This window comes from Zootoca vivipara, chromosome 1, assembly GCF_963506605.1.
Source record: "Zootoca vivipara chromosome 1, rZooViv1.1, whole genome shotgun sequence".
In the NCBI taxonomy this organism is placed as follows: domain Eukaryota; kingdom Metazoa; phylum Chordata; class Lepidosauria; order Squamata; family Lacertidae; genus Zootoca; species Zootoca vivipara.
Genome location: NC_083276.1, coordinates 42974992 through 42997033, shown reverse-complemented (window position 1 = coordinate 42997033; position 22042 = coordinate 42974992). Strand labels below are relative to the sequence as shown.

At 41.1% G+C, this 22042-nt stretch overlaps 1 protein-coding gene across 6 annotated transcripts in view; it reads right to left on the bottom strand.

The window, feature by feature from the left end:
- Positions 1 to 733: 733 nt before the first annotated feature.
- Positions 734 to 22042, bottom strand: part of LOC118083451 (MAX gene-associated protein-like) — a 42099-nt gene continuing 20790 nt past the window's right edge. For 4 of the 6 annotated variants that reach the window (XM_035111893.2, XM_035111912.2, XM_060273544.1 and 1 more), the window contains 14 exons: positions 21629 to 21683; positions 19908 to 20410; positions 18116 to 18413; positions 17258 to 17794; positions 16224 to 16502; positions 13453 to 15452; positions 11335 to 11459; positions 10855 to 10903; positions 9712 to 9897; positions 9133 to 9244; positions 8621 to 8860; positions 7782 to 7952; positions 7241 to 7393; positions 734 to 5186 (listed from right to left, as the gene is read on the bottom strand). In XM_035111893.2, coding sequence (XP_034967784.2) covers positions 3985 to 5186; positions 7241 to 7393; positions 7782 to 7952; positions 8621 to 8860; positions 9133 to 9244; positions 9712 to 9897; positions 10855 to 10903; positions 11335 to 11459; positions 13453 to 15452; positions 16224 to 16502; positions 17258 to 17794; positions 18116 to 18413; positions 19908 to 20410; positions 21629 to 21683 — 5910 coding nt within the window. In that variant the 3' untranslated portion in view covers positions 734 to 3984. The remainder of the gene's footprint in view (positions 5187 to 7240; positions 7394 to 7781; positions 7953 to 8620; positions 8861 to 9132; positions 9245 to 9711; positions 9898 to 10854; positions 10904 to 11334; positions 11460 to 13452; positions 15453 to 16223; positions 16503 to 17257; positions 17795 to 18115; positions 18414 to 19907; positions 20411 to 21628; positions 21684 to 22042) is intronic. The other 2 variants (XM_035111920.2, XM_035111902.2) reach the window with 1 other exon arrangement.

The following is a 22042-nucleotide window of genomic DNA, read 5'->3' as shown; positions in this document are numbered from 1 at the left end:
CAATCTAAAGCAACTGGCATCACCTGGTGGCAGACTTTGAGAACAATGTGGACAATTTTCAGCCCTTGCAACCCTCACTCCAGCAGAGGTTTATGTTATGAAGCTCACTGGGTCACCTTGGGTTAGTTAATCTCTCTCATCCCAATCCACTCCACATGGCTGTTGTGAGAATAAAACAGGGAGAGGAATCATGTATGCTGCCCAAGGTTCATGGGAGGTAGATTGGGGTAAAGATCAGGTGTTCATGGTTGTTAGTCAACTGCATCTTTCTAATGCTGCTAATGAATATATTTATAGAATCATGTCTAAATAATAAATAGTAAAACGAAGGGGCTTTCTCTTAAATTGAAAATGCAAGTCAAGTTGGCAATCACTGATTATACAAAAACAACTGACTTCAGAAACTGGCTCCCTCCAGAAACTGGACACTCTTCCAGCAGCACAACCACTCCAAGTTTTCTTAGAGCAGTGGTGGCCAGACCTGGCCTTCCAGCTGTTTTGGGACTACAATTCCCATCATCCCTGACCACTGGTCATGTTTAGTTAGGGATGATGGGAGTTGTAGTCCAAAAACAGCTGGAGGGCCAAGTTTGGCCACCACTGTCTTAGAGGTTCCATGCTACCTCATTGCCTTGATAAATTTTGTATGTGTGTGTGTGTGTGTGTTTAGTCATTTAGTCGTGTCCGACTCTTGTGGGACCATAGCACGCCAGGCACTCCTGTCTTCCACTGCCTCCCGCAGTTTGGTCAAACTCATGTTCGTAGCTTCGAGAACACTGTCCAACCATCTCATCCTCTGTCGTCCCCTTCTCCTAGTGCCCTCAATCTTTCCCAGCATCAGGGTCTTTTCTAGGGAGTCTTCTCTTCTCATGAGGTGGCCAAAGTATTGGAGCCTCAGCTTCAGGATCTGTCCTTCCAGTGAGCACTCAGGGCTGATTTCCTTCAGAATGGATAGGTATGATCTTCTTGCAGTCCATGGGACTCTCAAGAGTCTCCTCAACCAGCACTCTCACACAAACGCAAGCTCCAGGATATTCTGAGCTCTTAATAAGAAGGAAGCAGTACCCACGGTGCAAATTAAGCCATGGTACTACACAAGAACTCCAACAAAGATGGGAGCTGACAGTTGCCTGTCCAAGTTGCTCTATGGAAGTGTTAGCACTTCCATTACAATGGGGACTTGATTTTTTGTTTCTCCCAAAGGTATCCATTACTGATATGACACAATTCTACCTTATTCTTGCTACCTGAAAGTTGGAAAATGCAGAGTCAAGGCAAAGTTCCAGTCTCCCATCAGATTCTTCCCCACCAAGACCCCACCATGGTCTTGGAAGTCCACATTCTCAGGGAGTCCCATCCACGAACTATTTAGCAAAGGAAAAGGTATAGTTCTGCCGAAGAGGGTGGTGTGTATCGTAACAACCTCCCTCTTCTATAACTTTTACCGATTTGCAGTCACTTCACTAGGCTACAGTACAGACAACATGGTCCCAAATGAGTCAGCGGAGTGCCTAACTGCTATTTAGCTCCTCTTCTTCCAGAACTATCTTTCCTGGTCATTAAGCATTTATGTAACTCATTAATGCCTATTTTCTTTTCAGACTGTTTCCTTCCTATTCAATAGAGCAAGATTTACCGTACATTTTATAACCATTATTACAAGGAATGTGTGATGTAACTTGTACCCACTAAAACATTTTTCATATACCTTTTTTCAGAGAAATAATGGTTCATGGCCAGCTCTTAGCTGAAGACTATTTATTTAAATTTTACAGATTCTCCAATATATAGTTACTGAGATAGGCTCTGTGGTTAAATGTTTACAAAAATACCAGTTTTGGGAAAAATTCAGAAAAAGAGAGAATGTACAGTAAAAATGAAATCTGGCATTCCTTTATACTTTTTTTTAATTAAAAAATCATTTCAGCCTATTTACAGATGCATTAAAAATCAAATATCCAGAAATCTTGGTTAAATGAATATGTGCCCACTCCAAGGGTTTCAGTTGTTCTCTCGATTACAAAATGCTCTCTATAAAATTTATAATCTTGAAATATTATTTACAAAAATCCCCATACACAATTTCCCAGACTATATTTGAAACAAAACTCATAGAACTATCTTAGATTTGCCTTGGGGCCAAACACATATATGGAGGATAAGAGGAAAGAGGTAATTATAAGAAAGGTATTCAGTACTTTGAAGATCCTTGTTGATTACTTACATGGAGTTTTCCCTCTAATTTTTCGATGCCTATTGCTAAATTATAATGCATAAATTCAGTCCCTCCAAACCAGCCAGCCCTTTTGTCAAAAAGTAAGATGTCTTTAGTGGTATATTCAGACCCCTATCTGGATTTTTAAAAATAGCTTGATAAAAATAGATGGTAGCCAGAAAGGACTGAGGGAAGAAACAGAAAAATTGAGGAAAATGTGCTCCAATGAGAAGTGGAGTTTCTAGCATACGGGTGGTGTCAGTGCAGACAAAAAGGGAAATTAGCCAACTGAACTAATTTTGATCTCTAACACATAAGTGCTAGATTAGATTTTAACCAAGCAGGTTAGGATTACCATGCTAAATTCCCTTCCAAATCCTAAGGCACTGAATGAACACCATGAAGCATGCAAGAAATGAGAACTTACAAAAGACTGAAGACCACAGAAGGTACTGAATTGCTTCCTCTATTACACTGGCAGAGCCTGCATCCTCATCAAGAACTTTTACTTTGTAGAATTACAAAGCAAATCAAATTTAAAGCACATTGCTAAGGCTACATTTCGAAGTGAATGGAGGGAGAGCATGTCTTAACCATTTCTCATTTTGTATCCTCTATCTTACCCCAAGCTGCTTTTAGCCCCATTAAGAAAAATATATGAATATCTGTATCTTTTCCTAGTGCAGGTAAAAGCATTTGGCTGCAATTTTCTGTGAAAAACTGAACCAGTCAGGAGAATAAATCCTGGTTTCCCTGTGCTGTTTTTTTTTTTACTGGAAATTGGGAGTTTCAGTGGCTAAATAGTACATTTAATCAACATCATGAAAAATAATAATGAAACTACCCATCATGTGCAAGTCCATCCCAATATAACTAACCTACACACAGATGGAGAGTGGGAGGGGCTTAATATATAGTGCAGGAGACTTTCCTGTATGAGGAAACTGGAACTTGTGTACTACTTTCAGCATGTATGCAGAAGACTGCGTCTTGCTAGCTGGTTGAGCCTGGAGATAAGAGCTTCAAATATGAGTAAATCACCAGGGAGTGGGAAGCCTTAACACTTTCTGCCAGGATAGCTGGAACACAGATCTACATTACTTCGTACAATTATGCAAGACAAGAAAAATGCAGCAATTTTCAGATTTAACAGTGATTGACCTGTTCAAAGCACTCAAATACCACGTTAGTTCTCCAAATCTCTTATTTACAATCATTAGAAATAATCATTAACTTTTTGATATATATGAAATGTCATGATTTTATGTATTTACAAAAAAAACCTGTGTACAAAAATATACGATCATTTTATAGTATGAAAACCATTCACATTCACTAGGTTAAAAGTGAAGCCCTCAAACTATTCAATTTATAGATATTAGAGGGAAAAATACATCTTGTATGAGGCCCTCAAATGCTTGTATGAGGCCCTTGAGTAATATGTTAAGATATATGTATATAAGCTATTCACAGTCCTGAATATTTTTTCTGAAATGCTAAAAATGTTTGAAAATATCTCAAATGGATGCTTTCTGTGACTGTCAGAAAAGGGCATAATTTATCTGACTAGTCTCTTACTCTTGATTGAATGTTATCTTTTACCAATCAAGTTCAAACATCTAGCCTCATGTATTACATGCACACTGGCACATGCAACCTAAGAATCTAGATGTTGGAGATGTGTCATAATTGAAATTCTTATTAACTAGGAAAGTCTCTGAAAAATCAAACATTATTACCAAAAAGCACCTGAAGGTAAAGCCACATTACTATTTTGATTCTGCAGCAGCAGGTGCTAAAGTGAGTGTTTCATAACCATCCTGACTTGGACTAGTCACTGGCTGTGCAGTTTTTATCTCTTTTGAAGCAACGGGTGCCAACGAAGGCATCACCTTGGTATTCTGTCCCTCTGATTCTAATGGAAAGTTAGCAGCTTTTAATCCAAGTGGTGCCAGTTTGGGCATAGGCCTCCATGCCATGTCAGCTTTGCCAGCTTCCAGGTTAGTTTTCATCTGCAGAATGGGAGGTGACACACTTCTTGTCTTTGCCACAGATTGCTCAGTTTTTCCACTTCCACCACTATTTGCCTCTGAGTTATCAGCATTTGGGTCCTTTACTTCAGATCCTAACATGATTTTTAAAGAATCAGAATCAGATGAAGGATCTCCCGAGTTCTTGTTACCATCAGGTAGATCATCATCATCCAAGTGAAGCAGGAGAGGAGTTATGGAATCACTGCTCTCTTGAACTATAGAAAGGTCCTTAAAGCTCCCACTCATGGCACCAAGCGGAAAGGGAGAGCCTTCTGCAGTAGCTGATTGTCTGCGACTTTCTAGATCTCCTAGAGAAAAGCCAGAGCTCAGGGAGTTGGGGAGTTCTGATATGTCTGAAGCATCGTCATTCAACTGCTGATTGAGAAATGCAATTTCATTCAGCAGGGAGGTGAGGGTTTCATCTGTGTCATCAGTCTCCTCTATGCCCATTAAGTCACTTGCATCCAGTGCTGGTTCATGTATTGCAGAGGCTACTTTTTGCAGCTCCATTTCTATCCCGGAGTCATTGGGTTCATTATTTTGCAGCTTTTGAAATGGAGACTCTCTTGATTTTTGTCCATCACTTCCCTTCTTCATCTGTTTTAACCTTGCCTGATTTCCGGCTAACTCTTCAGGTTTTGCTGCAAATGGTTCTGGGGATGCCTTCAAACTAGAGACATTTGTTATTTGTGGGAAATTCTCTTTTCGCCTAAGAGAATCCTGTACTGCTCCGGTAGTGCCTCTCCCTTTTACAGAAGAAAGTTCTGTTTTTTCTGGTGACTGAAGATCAGTAGTTTCCTGCAAGGAAGACTCAGGTGTCTGGGAATCCGTATCCAAGGTTACATCAGGATTCTTATTGGCATCCAGGTTTAAATTTGTGTCATCTTCAGTAGCCAGTGATGTCACATTTACTATCCTTGGCATCATGAATTCACCTTCTGTAAGCCAGAACAAAGAAAGGCCTGTTAGAATACTGGAGACAGGATCTGTCCTAAACTGCTTCTCCAAATGTAAACTACTTATCACTTCAACAGATCTCCTTCCTTGTTAGCCTCTGCCTGTTCAGCCTTGAAGTTGGGCAGGGGGGAACTGCCCCAAAATGTAATCACTTCACACTTATTTATAATAAACTTCATTTGCCAGTTTGTTGACTACTCATTCAGTTTGAGGAGATACTATTTGTAACTCCTCTGTGCTTTCATGACCCAGATTTCACCATGGTGTCATCTGCAAACTGTTTCCCCTAGCTCTAGATCAGTGGTTCCCAATTGGTGGTTTGTGGACCCCACCCCCTGGCACCATTCACATAACAAAAACTACCATAGAGATATCAAAAAATTCCAAAGTAGGGGGTCATTGGCTTGGCTTTTCAAAAACAGGAGCTCAGCAGTACTTAGCTAATTGGGAAACACTGCTCTAGATTGTTTATAAAGTTAAAAAACACCAAAGTATTACTTGGGGGATCCCAATATTTCTCTTCTCTGTAAAAACTATCCATTTATTTCTACTCTATGTTGCCTGCTCTTTTAAGCAGTTACTGATTCAGAAGAGGACCATCCTCTTTCCATAACCCTGATAACCAATACACTTGAAGAACTCCAACAGCTGGGCGAGGCAGGACTTCCTTTTGCAGAAGTGATTAAAAAAAATCTCCTTCAACAGGAATCAGGGTGGCAAGCCGCATTTGGCCTGAGGGTCACATTCACCTTTGGCCACCCGCTGCCCTTGAATGCAAAACTCATGTATCTTCACAGTGTACACAGCCCTCAAAAGATTGTCCCCTCAAAAGAGTGGTTTGCATCTCTTTCAGGGTGAGGGGCTGGGCATGTGTCTACTTTATTTCTCTTTTTTTCTTTTTACAGTCCCAATCAGTGGACTGGCATGTGGACAAAAAGTGGAGGGGGATGGACGGACGACGACAACAAATTAGGACCCTGGACTGGGGTAAGGAAGTCCTGTTAAAAAAAATGGTATTTAATAATAATTTACACTATTTTAAGTTGAGCAGATGTTAAGCTAACTGGTCTGTCATTTCATAGATTCTTCACTGAACCCATTTAAAAAGCTGTGTTACATCAGCTACTTTCTAATTCTCTGGTGCAGAGGACAATTTTAGGGACAATCTTCTGCTGCCTGTATCATTTCTGGAACAGTTCACTCTATGGAAACCTTAGGGCCACTGACAACAACTACTCAATACCCCTCACCACCCTCCCACTATATAAAAGGGCCTGATGACTTCTGTTTCAGTGTATCTGAAGAAGTGTGCATGGCATGCACACGAAAGCTCATACCAATGACAAACTTAGTTGGTCTCTAAGGTGCCACTGCAAAGAATATTTCTATTTTATTTTTATTTTGTTTCGATGGCAGACCAATACGGCTACCTACCTGTAACTCATACAGGTCCAGGCACACATGCCTCGTCCTCAGAGGTGCTGCCAGTTGTTCATGAGGTAACCTTTATACTGTCAATTACACCCCTACCCCAGCACTGTACATGTGAATATAATGAAGTTTTTGTTACTGCAGCCGCATTTTAAAGCAGCACCGGCCACATTCACATGGGAACACCTGTGAGACTTGAGACATACACTATGCTATGAACTTCTTTAGCTACAGTGATTGCAGATGTTGTGATTTCTAACACAAATCACTTCTGGGCAGTGCTGGAAAAGTCTGCACTGTATATTTTTGGCAACAAAGGACTGTTGAGGTGAGACGGTAATATTTATTACATCCTGACAGGCTTATGTAGTTGTTTACATTTCTCTTGAGTAGCCAGTCATTTTCGTGATCATTCTATGCTTCTTTTAAAGGTTTTTTTTTATGTTGCTGTACACTGCCCTGATCTTTTGCAAGAGGGTAGTATATAAGTCTTTCTATAAATCAATAAAATACAATAGGGAGAAAGAGGAAGCAGGTAAGTTATTGGAGTTAGAATTCATTTTTCCAGTGCCAGAAATTTAGTAAGAAACTAATGTAGGTTTACCTGAAGTGAGCTCTGGAGCTGTTTCTGCAACTGGAGTGAGTGAGTCACTAGTTACAGCAGACAAGGTAATGGGAACTGGGGAGTTTGGGAGGATACCTTTCACTTCCACTGGTACTGCTGAGCCTGGCAACTGAATCATCACAGAAGCAATACCTTATATCAAGCGAGAAACAATGAGTTAACTTTCACACATACTATCAAGGAAAAGAATATTAAGCAGAGTAGCTATTATGGCAAACACATGGTTTCAGATGAAATAAAATGTTCATCTCATCTAGTAACAGGTACCATCCACAAGGTTCCTTGTGTCTCCTTGATATTCCTTCAGCAAAAACAAACTGTCTACTTCTCTAAGGCATAGATACAGAAATAAGTATTACATTTTTTAAATATCAAGTGTTTATACCTTAAATATATGGACTGGAAATTGGAAGAGACAACCTAAGAGAAATATTTTTCACTTTTTATGAAGAATAAAAGGTTCCACTCAGAAATAGTCACACACCCAGCTTTGATTTTTCAGTCATTTTGTGACCCTTACCTGGCTGTGCTGTCCCATTACTGCTGTCAGCCTCCGATTTGAGTTCAGTTTGCAGGAGTGTGGAAGGGAAGGCAGCAACTTGTCCTGGCGCCAGGGGACTCTTGAATGCAAGGACCTGGCCATTTGCTGTCATTACTAGGCTAGCATTTGTTAATGTCATGGGTATGTCACCTACAAGGAAGCCAAAAGAAAGACACGTGAAGATAAGAGTATAAAAAGTGAAGCAGCATTATATATATATCAATATTTACTTCACCAATCAACCTCATGGCATTCAAAAATGTAACCCACTGTTTCTAATACAGTGGTACCTCTACTTATGAATTTAATGCATTCCGAACACACATTCGTAAGTCGAAAAAAATTGTAAGTAGAAGCAACCCTATCTAAAAATTCGTAAGTAGAAAAAATCCTATCTAAACCGCATCCAAGATGGCGGACGGAGCTCCATTCGTAAGTAGAAACATTCGTAAGTAGAGGTACCACTGTACTAACAAATTTAACAACACACAACAAGTTTCCAACAGCAAGTTTTAAGCGGCAAATATGAAAACAAATGAATTCTGCAGAAAACATTAAAACAAGATGGCAGTAACAAAGTACTGTCTTATACAGAGTAAACTATACTGTATAGTAAAGATATGTGAAAATTGCATGTTTACCTATGCTTGGGCTTTTCTATTGGTAAGTCGCCTTACTTTTGTTTTAATAAAAAAACTTGCACTATGCGTAATATAGCAGGCCAAGTGAGACTTGCAGATACAATGTTTCCAAGAAAGCCCTTTTGCTTAGATTCCCATTTGTGTGATATTCAACTAATCCATGTTCAGTTAGCCTACCTGTGGCACAGCTTCCTTTCCTGGAAAGTATCAATGGTTTTGTATGCTTGCTGGACAAGGTTGGTGGTTTCATCTCTTTAAAGGGAGAAGAGGGGATGTTTTCCACTGAGGGCTTAGCAGTCTCCAGAGTTTCAACCACATCCATAGGTTCTGCTTGCTGCTGCTTCTTTTGTGCTTCTACCGCTTTCTGTTTTGCATAAATGTATTCTAGCTTCTTCAAGACTACTTCCTGTGTCTTGCCTACAGAGGAAAGGATAGTCAAGTTCTCCCTCATATCTAGCATACTTCCCGAAACTTAAAGGGCGCTCACATAGCACAAAACTTACACAACATTACTTGACACACCCAGACAACTTTACAGCTCTTGGGGTTTAATTTCCATGGAGTAAAAAGCTTCAGCAATTTAGTACCTTTCATGTATTTGAAATAGTAGCCCTTGGCATAATCCCAGGATCCCCATATCCCAGTGGCTCTCTTCAGGTTTTACGGCTTTCCCTTTAATGTCAACTCACCTGAAAGGGCAGATACTTTACGAATCAAGGTGTCCTGCTTGCGCGTCAACAAGTTTTTCTGACCCAAGAGTTTATCTGCTTGATCCGTTAGTCCCTGTATCTCTTCCAAGGCCTGAAAAAGGACCAAGGACCCACTTTTAGATTCCAGTAGAATATAGGTAAAGGTAAAGGGACCCCTGACCATTAGGTCCAGTCGTGACCGACTCTGGGGTTGCGCGCTCCATCTCGCATGATTGGCCGAGGGAGCCGGCGTATAGCTTCCAGGTCATGTGGCCAGCATGACAAAGCCGCTTCTGGCAAAGCAGAGCGGCACATGGAAACGTCGTTTACCTTCCCGCTGTAGCGGTTCCTATTTATCTACTTGCACTTTGACGTGCTTTCGAACTGCTAGGTTGGCAGGAGCTGGGACCAAGCAACGGGAGCTCACCCCGTCACAGGGATTCGAACCGCCAACCTTCTGATCAGCAAGCCCTAGGCTCAGTGGTTTAACCACAGCGCCACCTGGGTCCCATATACCTAAGAGTAAATAAAGACAGCAGGTTTGTCCTACTGCCTCCCTTCAAGCTATAAAATACCAACCTGTTTCAGGATGAAACACTTGGAAACCTTGGGGACCATCTGCAATCCTAAAGTAACCTTCAGTTTTTCAAAGAGTCTCCTCATTTCCTTACGACGCCGACGTTCATTTGCTGTGTGTGTTTCGCGGTAATTCGAAAAGGTTTCTTCCTCATTCTTTGGGTTTTTGTTTGGCAATTCAGGTTGTGGCTAAAAAGCAAAAGCACAGCTCCTCTTGTGAACTGTTCAAAACATATAGACATGCAGCCCAAACAATGACTCGTACATCTATAACTTTAAGTCCCGGTCCAGCATTTCAACAAAACTGAGCAGAGCTTTTTAAAAGGTGGAGCTTAAGGAGGTATCTGACTCTGGAGATGCTGCATGGGAAATGAGTGAGCCATGAATGAACCAGAGCAAAAGCTACTGATTCTCAGTTAGAACAATGAGTGTTACCAAACCTAGGCACAACAGCATGTGCGAGGAATGCCCTCAGCGGCAGTGGTCACAAGTAAAGTCCAAAGTATATAACAATACTTGAGTATAAGCAACCCACCTGAGCTTGCTGTAGTTATGCCAATGATTCACTAAAACTAACTATTAAAACTGGGACAGAAACACCAGCAGGCAAAAAAACCAAAAAATAAAGGAAAAATCTCCAGGTGTTAGAAACGAAATACATTTTTAAATATTGAATTTCTTGCACTTGAATCCCCCCCCAATTTTTCCTCTCTTCTCTACTGACCCAGGGAACAGCAATGAGTGGTATGGAGAAGCACGTAGCACTACAGACTCCTCTGCAATAGCCAGCCCTTGGAACCTTCCATTTTCTTGTTCTGGATATCTCATAGCCAAGCTGGCCACCTACAACTTGAGAGCAGAACCAGATGCTGTTAACAATGCCACCCCCCATACAGAGCTCTCCTGTTTTTCCCTGCTTTTCGACATTCATACTCCGTCTCACTGGAGGAGAAACAGTGGTAAGTCTTACTAAATATTATGGAGGTGGAGCAGGGCATGATACAGGATTTGCATATCAGGTACTAAACAGCGGCACATCTTGCTTCACCCTTAGAGACACTCAAAGATAAACTGGTGCATCTTTGGGACTGGCAACATGTATTACAGAGGAGAAGAAGGAAAACAAGCAAACAGACATGTACCTACCTTGGGAGTCTTGGCAATCTTCTGACTAGAATGGTCATGCACAGAGTTCCTGCAAGACAAAAATGGATGTCATTTTGGTTGTGCAGGTTTCCAGTCTGGTTTATCTTAAGACACATGGATGCCCCTATCCCTCAGAGGAGCAATTCTTTGTCACAAAGGAGTAACTGCTTGTCCTGGGTCCCTACTAAGGATCATATTTTCTCCCCTTCAGAATGGCACCCAAGACCCTCATTCAGTGTGGTGCAGCTATAATGTCTCTGAAGGTCTCCAGGTCAACTACCTTGGCCTCAAGAAACCAATCTTGTTCCCTGAGGCACCATGTCTTCTGTGGCAGTGGGGTGCTACATGGGGCCCCAAGCCTCTTCCTCCAAAGAGGTCTCATTAGCGCCTAGGTCAAGTGGGATCATTACATTTTTAATGATCTAGAACTACATAATTGATGGTAAAAATATTACAATTATTATTATTTTAAATGCTTACAATTGTTTGGACAATATGACATGGGCAGCTGTAGCTTTCAACCGAGCAATGTTAATTTGCTCTGTAAGTTCCTCCACAGTCTCAATGTCCACATTCTCCTCTGATCCATTAGATTCACTTTCACTCTGAAACAAGATTTAAAAGACAGCGATCAACTTACAGACAATTCACAGCAAGACATGCTAGTTCTTTTTTTAAAAAATTAAGTACATAAGAAAAAACTACATCTTTAAGAAGTGATGATATAATTCACAGCAATTTTTCTATGTAACAACTGCATTGATAAAATTAAGTATTTTTTAACACTAAAGCAGGTATAACATTGATATAAAAACAAGCATTGAATCACTGAGGAAGTATAGCAGAATTCATAAACGTAAAAGTATGAGCAAACAATCAGTTTCATCTGAAACTTTGTATTGTAACAACGGAAAACAATTTGATAGTTTGTCAATGCAGTGTCGGGTACAATCTTTTGTTACTACTCTCACATAACTGTGGAATGCATTTACATTCTGTAGATATAACAGAAATGCTCCATGTTGTAAAAGGAACAGGCAGAGAAAAGAAAACAACTTCCTTTTAAATCACAAGTTTTTTTTAAAAAAAATTAAAAATAAAAATTAAAAATACAAACCATAAGTAAATAAACAAGTTATCCCGAGGCAAAGAAAAGTTAGCAATGGGAGGGAGAAGCAGGCTTAATCCTGATACCAATTTAAAAAACCACATATGTTCAAGGTATAATAGAAAAATGGTGGGCAGTAAAATGGATATAAGAAGTCAGTAGTTTTTTAACAGGTACTATGTAACTAACATAGCTGCACATCTTAAATACATTTTGTTTCATCATGTACATGGAAGCTCAATATATTTTATGATCTACATCCTAGATATTACCTTGAGAATCCAGAGGTCTCATTCATTCATCAAATAAAGACAGCAGAATTACTCTTCCAGGTTAGTTCTTTTAAATGGACAATTTGCTCAGACTTGAAACTTAAGATTAGAACCAATGTCAGTACCCAACTAACTTGTTCCACCAGCGCAAGGATTTCTGACTGTGCAACATAATTTCCCCCTTTCCTCACACATGTCCTGTGCCCTTTCTAAATCCAATCTGAAGGACTAAGTGAAAACCCAGAACATTTTGGGGTGGGGAGTTCCATTGTGCAAGCGTGCACTAACAAGAAGAGTTACCTAGCGCTAGAAGATATCAAGATCAGCATCATACTAAAAAGTAAATAAGAATAATATTTTTTTAGAATAGCTCTTCTATTGAAACTACTCACTTTGGAAAACAACCCATTATTTTTGTATAATTGGCCAATAATTTAGTTCTGCACTATTTAAATAGTTTCCTCCTTTAAAAGGCAGTGATTTATAACCCTAAGTCCACCCCTGCCTTGTAGTTCTTCATTGTTCTTCCTTCCCACTACCTGCTCTGTCCTCATCACAGTACTTAATGTCTTACCTTTTACAGTGGTACCTCTAGTTACAAACTTAATTTGTTCCGGAGGTCCATTCTTAACCTGAAACTGTTCTTAACTAGAGGCATGCTTTTGCTAATGGGGCCTCTTGCTGCTACTGTGTTGCCGGCACACAATTTCCGTTCTCATCCTGGGGCAAAGTTCTCAACTCGAGGTAACTCTTCCAGGTTAGCGGAGTTTGTAACCTGAAGCATTTGTAACCTGAGGCATTAAAAAATTCCTTCCAGTTACACATTAGAGACCAACTAAGTTTGTCATTGGTATGACATTCATGTGCATGCACACGAAAGCTCATACCAATGACAAACTTAGTTGGTCTCTAAGGTGCTGCTGGAAGGATTTTTTTAATTTTGTTTCAAGGTACCACTGTACGTCTTTTTACCTACTTAATGTCTGTGGCTTTCAAACTTTTACTTACCTGAAAACCAATACATACATCTGATCAAATTAATAATCAGGAATAGCACAGAATCATAGGATGCAGGCACAAACCAAGGGCTGAGTGAACATAAAAGTCTTTGCCACTATCACTGGAGGGAAAGAAAGATGTGACAGCATGCAAAATCCATATAAAATCAGCAAAATAATTTTACAATGACTTGTGCTTCCAATTTAAAGATGTACTCACCAGTGTTTCTACATTCACTATATCTTCACTTTGATAGCCAGATGCTTCGTCAGCCATCTCATCTGCAGAATCATCTGTTTTTTCATCTTTTTCTGTATTATCCACGGTAATATTAATAATGGCAGGCAGCGAATCCTTTCTGTGATAGCTGGTTTTCAGTATATTCTGTTGTTTCTCACATTTAGGAAATTTCTTTACAAGCTCATCAGCACCATTGTTATTTTTGTTTTCTAAAGCATCTGAAGGCCTCAATGTTTTGCTCCAAGTTTTGCTAGCTTGAACAAGGCCATCTTTAGCAGTCAAGTTATCTTTCTGAACACCAGTATCTCTTTTACATGAAAATTCTACTGCATTATTTACATATTTGCTTCCCAATGTGGTATTTTGGCCATTTGCACCAGGAACCTTATGCTTCCTTCTAACCTCGCCTCTATCCCTCTGTGCTGCCACAGAATGACCCTTTTCATTCATGTTTTGCCCTAGTAGTTCCTGGTCTTCATTTCCCCATGGACTCAAATATGATTTAGTTTTTTTCTCCAGTTTTTCTGCACAATTCGTTTGTACTTTGCACTCATCCAAAGGCTTCTGAGATGGTTCAACAATCATTTCCTCGTCTGTTTCTAACTGTTTCTGTTCAACTCCTTCTGAATCAGTAGCTGTGCTTTGTGTTTGCTCAGAGTGCATTTCTTCCTCATTTGAGTTCTTTAGCTGTGCTACTTTCTGCTCGTTTAATGCATCATGTGCAAGGACTGAAGTTTGACTGCCACTCTCAGTAACACTCTCAGAACTACATGAAGCTTCATTTGGGGTGTCTTCAGGATGTTTAATATTAGCCATCACTTTATTTCCCCCAGACTTTATTTCCTGGCTGGTGTAGGAGCAGTCCAATGATGCAATCTCAGGCTCAAGGATAGGATCATCACTGGATAATTCTCCCAATATTTCTGCATCCTTCTCAGCTGTCTCTGAAGTTATAGCATTCTTGTCACGTGTGAGCTTTTCACAAGAGGGCTCTAAATGGTTTTCTGGCAACTTATTTTCTTCCTGTCTGGAATCTGACATTGTGACTTCTGACCCCATAGCCTCCACCTCTTGTAAGCATCTTGTCTTTCCTTCTGGCTTAAGTGAACTCAACTCGTCTTTCTGAGATGTGTTATTTACCTCAACTTGTTTCAAAATGGAATTTGAAACTTTCTTCTGTCCTGGAACCTGAAGCAAGGCAAAACTGCCTGACTGAAGAGCTATTAGATGATCTGGTGTGCTGCTGGTGTCGCATGTTATTTTAGAATCTGAAGTTGTCTGACTAACCGCCAAAGGAGAAATCCTCATAGTCAAAGTGCCAGCCTGTGAGACAGGAGAAATGGTGGGTTCTGACTGAGCAGCTGAAATAGGAAGTGTGGGCCCAGATCCAATGGCCTGCAACGTCTGGTCTGTAGGTGGTGCCATGGTTGAAGCAGAAGGAGCTTCAGCAGCACAGGACACGGCTGAAGCAGGAGACGTGGATAACCCAGGAGCTTCAGTGGCAGAGGATATGGGTGAAGCAGTAGGGAGCACAGGTAACATTAACGGGCTCTCAGTGGTAGGGGTTTTGGGTAATACAGAAGGTTCTGTGGTACTAAGGGGCATGGTCAAAGCAGGAGGGTCCTCAGCAGCAGTGGGCACAGGCAAAACTGAAGGAGTTTCAGCAGCAGCGGGGATAGGCGTAATGGAAGGGGCAACAGACGACCCCAAAGGAACCCCAGCAGTAGGGGGCACAGATAACATCAAAGGGGCAGGGATGGTTTGGATTCCAGATAATATAGAACCAGCTCCAGTGGTTGCAGTCTCAGGCAAAACAGACATGGCCTTTGCTGTTGGAGAAACAGACAATACAGGAGGGCTCGCAGACAGAACCGAAGTAGCCATGGTGGTTGGGATCACTGATGAAACCACAGAGGACTGACACACAGATACCTCAGAAAGCTTAGAAGGGCTTGGCAACCGGATTTCTACAACAGATCCTGTAACGAATTGAGAAATACTATTAGTAATTCTTGCCACCTAGTAACTCATTTTGTTTGATGAAAGCAAACTGTGCATGGATAGTTTTGAAAGGGGGAGAATCCATTTGTTTTGGTTTTGGCTCACTGCTCATGGTTTCTCTCAAAACAAACCATGAGCTTGGGCTCAAACATATGACAATGCTCTTTGGGGAGGAAGAGTGGGATATAAATTTAGCAAGTAATAAACTCCGGCTTGTTTTCTAGCAGCACAGCAGCCAGAAATGCATTAGCTATGAGCACCTGCACGTCTTTGGTTGGGTTATACCAAGGTTTAGTTTCAACTATGGTTTAACATTATGTACAAACCAGGCTACAGAAGTCATTGGAAGACTTCCCTTGCCCCCTGTGGACTTGGATGCAACTAGCTACCTTGGTGGTGGGTGATGGTCCTATTATCAGAATACTCTTCTGAGGGAGGCTTGCGTGACACCTACTCTAATGCCTTCCACCCTAGTACTTACCGGTAATTTTCCTAAGACTTTTATTTTTTATTTTATGCTGCTCTGATTTTACAACTATTGCTGCTGCGATGCATATTTATATTGTATTTGAGACCTGGCTTGGAAGCATTTTATATTAAAGGGCAGCATATGAATTACAATTTTTAAAACTAATTTTAGGCACTGAACAAAAATAGACGCACAATTATAGGAAACTATGCTCCCCCCCCCCATATTTAACTGCTCTATCTCAGAAAATAGAATAAATAAGATTTGACACATTCTGTACCTGGATTACGTAACATCACGGGTGATAAACTAGGTTGGGGCCCTGCAGGTTGGAACTGATGCAGCGGAACAAGCTGGATAATCTGCCCATTGGGGTGTCGGTAGAGATTCACACCAGCAGGATTCCTTAGAGGTTGCAAAATCATTCTCTTCCCCTGAGCAACTTGCGTGTTTTGTTGAGGTCGCAATGTAGGAGAACTCTGAGGTACTGGAATCAAAAGCAGCTGTGGTCCCATGCGTTTCTCTGCTCCAGGAGACAATCCTGGAGGGCTTGTAGTTCCTGCCAGATTAGGAAACAACACTCATCTTAATGAAGTCCCATTTATACAGCAAGATTTACAGAGCATTTTAAAAAAACAAAAACGAAGAATCTATGTGACCAAAGTTCCATCTGTTCCTACATTATGTTTCCAGCAGGGATCAGACAGATCATTATGGGGAACTTGCAAGAATATGAAAGCAACACCTTCTGCCGTTTGTTCTAGCAACTAGTACTGTATTTAGTTCCCCAACTGGAAGCAATGTCTGAAGAGCAAAAGTGGGTTTGAAAGAATAGAAATCCATTTCAAACAGTTTTTACCAATTTTCCCCAGGACATCTCCATATATACACAAGTTCATGCCAATACACTAAAGCCAATACACAAGGAAGTCTTTTTGCATCAACTTTGCTGTGCAGAAGTTATTTGGCGAACAAGTATTGAACCACTGCACACAGCAAAGGAGAGATATGAAGGTTCTGGGGAAGGAGGGGAACCAAAACAAGGAAAAGTTTGGAAGAGAAACTGCCATTATCTCTGCACCCCTTTGGAGGTCCTTTTATTATCACAGTATTTTTTGCAGCTGAAAAATTTGAAATTTTGAGGAACACTGAGAAAACGCATGTGAAGTATTTGAAATGAGTGAAATGCTTTTTAAGACAAGGCTTTATTCACTCAAAAAGTCTGCCAAGGACTTCTGTCTCTCATAATAGACAGACTAAGTGACAGGTGTGTGGACCAGCAAGAATTGGCCCATCAGTAAGGGTATACCTTACCTGCTTTTTGATTCGATAAAGGACTTTTGTTAATTCCTGAGAGTCCAGGAGCAATACAGCTAACTGGTGAAGTTGGTGTGGGCACCGAGGTCACGGATGCAGTTGTGGTTAAGATTGTAGAGAGAGATGCTGCAGAAACTGGAATACCAATAGCTGACGGGCCTATTCCAGGCAAAGCTACAGTCGCAACTGGCGTAGCAATTCCAGGTGATTTTGCTATTTTAACAGGAGCCCTAGTAGCTGTGGTTGATACAGTCCTGTTTTCAGGTTTTCCAACAGCATTTGCTTTGGCGGTGCCAGAGGAGCAGGGAGCTTTGTTACAGGGTGGGCTAGCAGCAGTTCCAGCAAGTGATGACACAGTGATAGCAGGAGAAGTAAATGCGGTTGCCCCAGGGGAGAGCGGCATAGATTTGATATTAAATTTCTGTGGTCCCGTCAGAGGTTGGGTTATTCTAGTTCCAGGAACCTTCTGGTGTAGTGCCCCAACGGCGCTTATAACCAACTGAGACGCCACATTGTGTAGTAAAGGCCGGGCAGCTGAAAAGAAAGATTTTCAAAATCAAAACTATTAGCAGTTTTTATCTTTCCCTTCCACAAACTATAACAGCACTCAACCTAGTTTTATGCTAAGGCCTCACTTTCCCAATTAACACTTACTGGTTACACTGCCTCATTTTCAACATAATGCACCTAATCATCTGTATAATGTCGCTGCATGTGGCAAAAAAGTCTCAAAGCAGCTTGATGAAGGATATTACAGAACATAAATAAATATGAATACTATACTCTCACATTCCATGCTTTTTATGCTTTACAATTCAGACAATTTATAATACAGAAAATAAGGTTTCAACGTACCTATCTGCTTCTGTGTTGAGGCATGAGCATTTGGTGATGTTACAGTGGAAGTGGATGTCATGTTACTGGAAAATGGAGTTTTCGAAATTTCTGCTGTGGGCACTTCAGCTGACGGTGGCTCAGAAGCAGCAAGCTTGGCATCAGACTCTGACTTGGAGATTGCAGTACTGAGTGTTGATGGGTCAAGCATTGTTGGTCGCAGCCTGCCTGTGATATATGCAGCAAGTCGATTGGCTGGGTGCAATGCTCCCATCTGTCCTAGAAGCAGTTTGGCTTGAGGGTATTTTTTACCATTAACCTGCAATAAAAAGATAAATATACAAACACTTGCTAACCCTGTCTTTTTCTTTTTTTTTAACAATGCCTGGGATCCAAAGCACTAATTAGGCTCACACAAGGAGCTCTAGCCCAGTTCAGTTCCTTATCCCCCCCCCTTTAGATAGTTGACTGTCAATGCCATATGTTTGAAATTTCATTCTGTCTTAAAAGGTTACCCAGTAAGCTTAATGGCTGATGAAGATTTAAACTTGGGTTTTCCCAGTCCTGGTCCAACACTCACTTTAGCCATTACATAGATTCAGAATAGAAATTCTATTTACATGTACAAGCAAACACAACTTAATTTTATGCAAGTTTGCAATCTGTTCAATGGAGCTTACTCCCAAAAAAGTAGGAACAGGATTGTAGCCTTGGTCTCCGAAACCCTGAAGTGCTAGATTTCCACCTTTTAGTGGGCTAAAAGGTTCCCAGCTGACCACTCCTCTATCCAGCAGATCAGGAGAATCCAGTGTAATTTGACAATCACATACCACAGGGTATTTATTTTATACTGAGAGGGACTACTGGCCAATGCCAATGAATGTTATTTAACCAAGTCATATTCAGATTAGACCCACTAAAATCAACAGCCTTACATAATTTAAGTCCACTGATCTAAATGGGTTTACTCTGCAGATGACTAACAGTGGTTATCACTGTAGATAATATTTTTTAAAAAAATTCAGACACTGGTCCAGTTTGCACATAATGCTAAGCCAAACCATGGCTAAGTGTGAAAGCATTGAGCATATGGGTACTCACAGGAAACACTGTGGTTGCTTTCCTCCACCTCTGGTACTGCTATTCAAAGCTGTGTCACGGTTTAAATTAGCATTATGTCTGAACCTGGGCTCATAGGTTGCCTCCCAGAGATAAACTATGAGCAGTAAGGCAAAGAAGAAACTATGTCTACAGCTTGCAGTTTACAGTATCTGGAACTAGGTGAACCTCAAGCCTCAGTTCAGACTTAATGCCAAGTCAAGCCACAGTTTAGCTCTGGGTACTGGGGCAGCAGCAGGCTTCAGGAGGAGCAACACTGGGCTGCCAGAGACTGGGGCAGGAAAGAATTTGTCAGAGGATCCTGTGCAATTACATGCATATCTCAGTTTCACCCTCTCCAACATCCTACAACTGGAACTGAAATATTTTCAAACCTGTGCATATCTCAAAAGCGGACCCAACCTTTTACTGCACACTGGGGATATGCCAGAATGACAAGATACTCTGGACAGCTGGCCTTGGGGTTCTGTTGCTGCCTTCTGGCCAGGGAGTCAGGACATTGGGGCTTAGAGCCTCCTCTTTCTCCTCCAGTGATAAGATTAGGAGACTGCACTCCTGGCCCCACAGGAAAGGCCTATGCCATGTTAGTTGTATTTCTCCACTCAATAAGCAAATGATACACAAGGAAAAAACCACCTGGTATCCTAGAAATAACACATTAAAAAATCATCAACACATAAGAAATCCAACCCACCTGAATCGAAGATGAGGAATTCAAATCAGATTTGCATGTGTAAGCAATCAGCTTTCCTGCAGGAGAAAGCCCAGCATAAAAAGGTAATCCTTTCTTCCTCCTCTCCCGTAACATGCCAGCTGTTAATAATGTGAATTTTTCTGTCTTTTTGCATGGTGACAATCTATTCTCAGAAGCCTCCAAAACAGAAATATGGGCCTTTTCATCCTTGCTTTGACTGGATAGCATGGAGATTTTCACCCGGGAGTAATAGACAGGAGCGTTCTTCTCATCCCAGGTTTTGGTTTCAGATTCTAGGTCAATAACAAAATTTCCTACTTTGAGGGACTTTGGCATCTTACTCTTGACATGCTGCGACAGGACATTCAAGATCTCATTGCGATCTTCCTCCCAGTTGCAATCAGAAACAATCTCAATTAGTTTGGTTGTTCCATCTTGTGAAGTATGATGTACATATGAAGTTGATGGATCCCCAGCACTACAGGAAAACCACCAGGGTTTATCTGAAAAAGAAAGGAAACAGGTTTCTGTAGTGTTGCAGCAGCAGAGGAAATCAAGCAAATCAAAGACATGGGCAACATTTCCTAATTAACAATGCCTGATTAGTCCCCATGCCTACGGTAAGTAGTGGGCCATGTTCTCCACCCCTTGTTCTCAATGAAATATTTGTATCTGCCAGAAAGGCACAGTGGTTACATTATCATTTCTTAACAAGTTGCAACACTATCAGTTTCAAAGGTAGGATGGCCAAAAATGTACCAAAGGGTTGGGGAACCTTTTGCAGTCCTGGGCCCACATTCCTCTGTATGGAATCTTGCAGGGGCCGCATTCCAGTCATGAGCAATGTCAGAGGCAAAAATGGGATGAGCAATGGATGTGACTCAAAACCTTTGCACACTAGGCTACATTTTAGCTATGCAAGTCTCAGATTTCTACGTATATCTTTCCATCTTGGCAAGCGAGAGACATCACCACAGTTCAAGGATACGTTGGGGGGGGGAGGGAAGGATGTTTCTGTATGTCTCTGTGTGTTATCTGTAAGTAATCAAGAGTGTTTGGGTCAACCTCTTGAGATGTCGCACAATCACTAGCATTTTAACATAGGCAAAACAAACAACTAAGCCCATCTTTCTCAAACAATAGGAACTTGAGCTACTCTTCTGAACTCATTTAGTTATACTCCTTCACCACAAATGCTTGTTCCACAAGCTGTCCTGGGAACACCAATGGGTGTTAAAGTACAGGAAATGAATTATACAAGCATGCAGAGACCCTGAGCATAAATGACTGTAAGCATTCCACTGCTGTGGGAAAAAAATCCATGGTATTAATCTAACAATGACATTAGAAAATAATGTGATAGCCTAACACAGCACACAGGGAAACATTCAAAGACAGCAGCAGCTCTTCCCTGCTTCTCTTCTTCTCAGGTCATTCCCTTATAACGTTATGGATAAATTGGGGGGAGGTGAGTTAACCACCCAGTTCCCTTACTGGAACACTTTCCAACCCTCTGTTGTCCGGCTGCAAGGCTGCCATGCCTGTTTATTTGAAAAAGCAGGGGTAGGTTCAATTGTCAACTGGCCAAAAGGAAGGCTTAATGTATCTCATTGTCACCTTCCTCCTCAGAATGTCTAGGAGTCCCACACTCATCACCTATCCCAAAAGACCTACTCCAGAATTTGAGAACCTGGGGACAAAGTTCATGTTTTTAATTTTACCTCCGGGCTCTTTAGCATCTTCCAAATTAAGTGGCTGGGGCTCAGGATCATGTTCCTGGGGAAAAGATTTAAAAGAAGAGGAAAAGACAAGGCAGGGGAAAAAAATCACATTTCCAATAATAATATATATTTAAATACAGAGTTCAAATCCCAGCAATCAAATGATGAGAAGTGTGACAGTTGTGCAAGTTTTTTCATCATATAATAGTTCACAAAGGGCCCAATACCAGGCATGGCTGGACCCCATTTTTTGCCATATGACTATGATATATACCGGTAGATGCCTGGGAGTACGGGCAGAGAATGTTATAATGTTTCTTGCCAGCTAAACTCTAAAAAAACCACCCCGACCCCTCCCATCCCCTTGTGGTTGATAATAGCTCCAGAGGGTAATTTCCCTTTAGTCTCAATAGC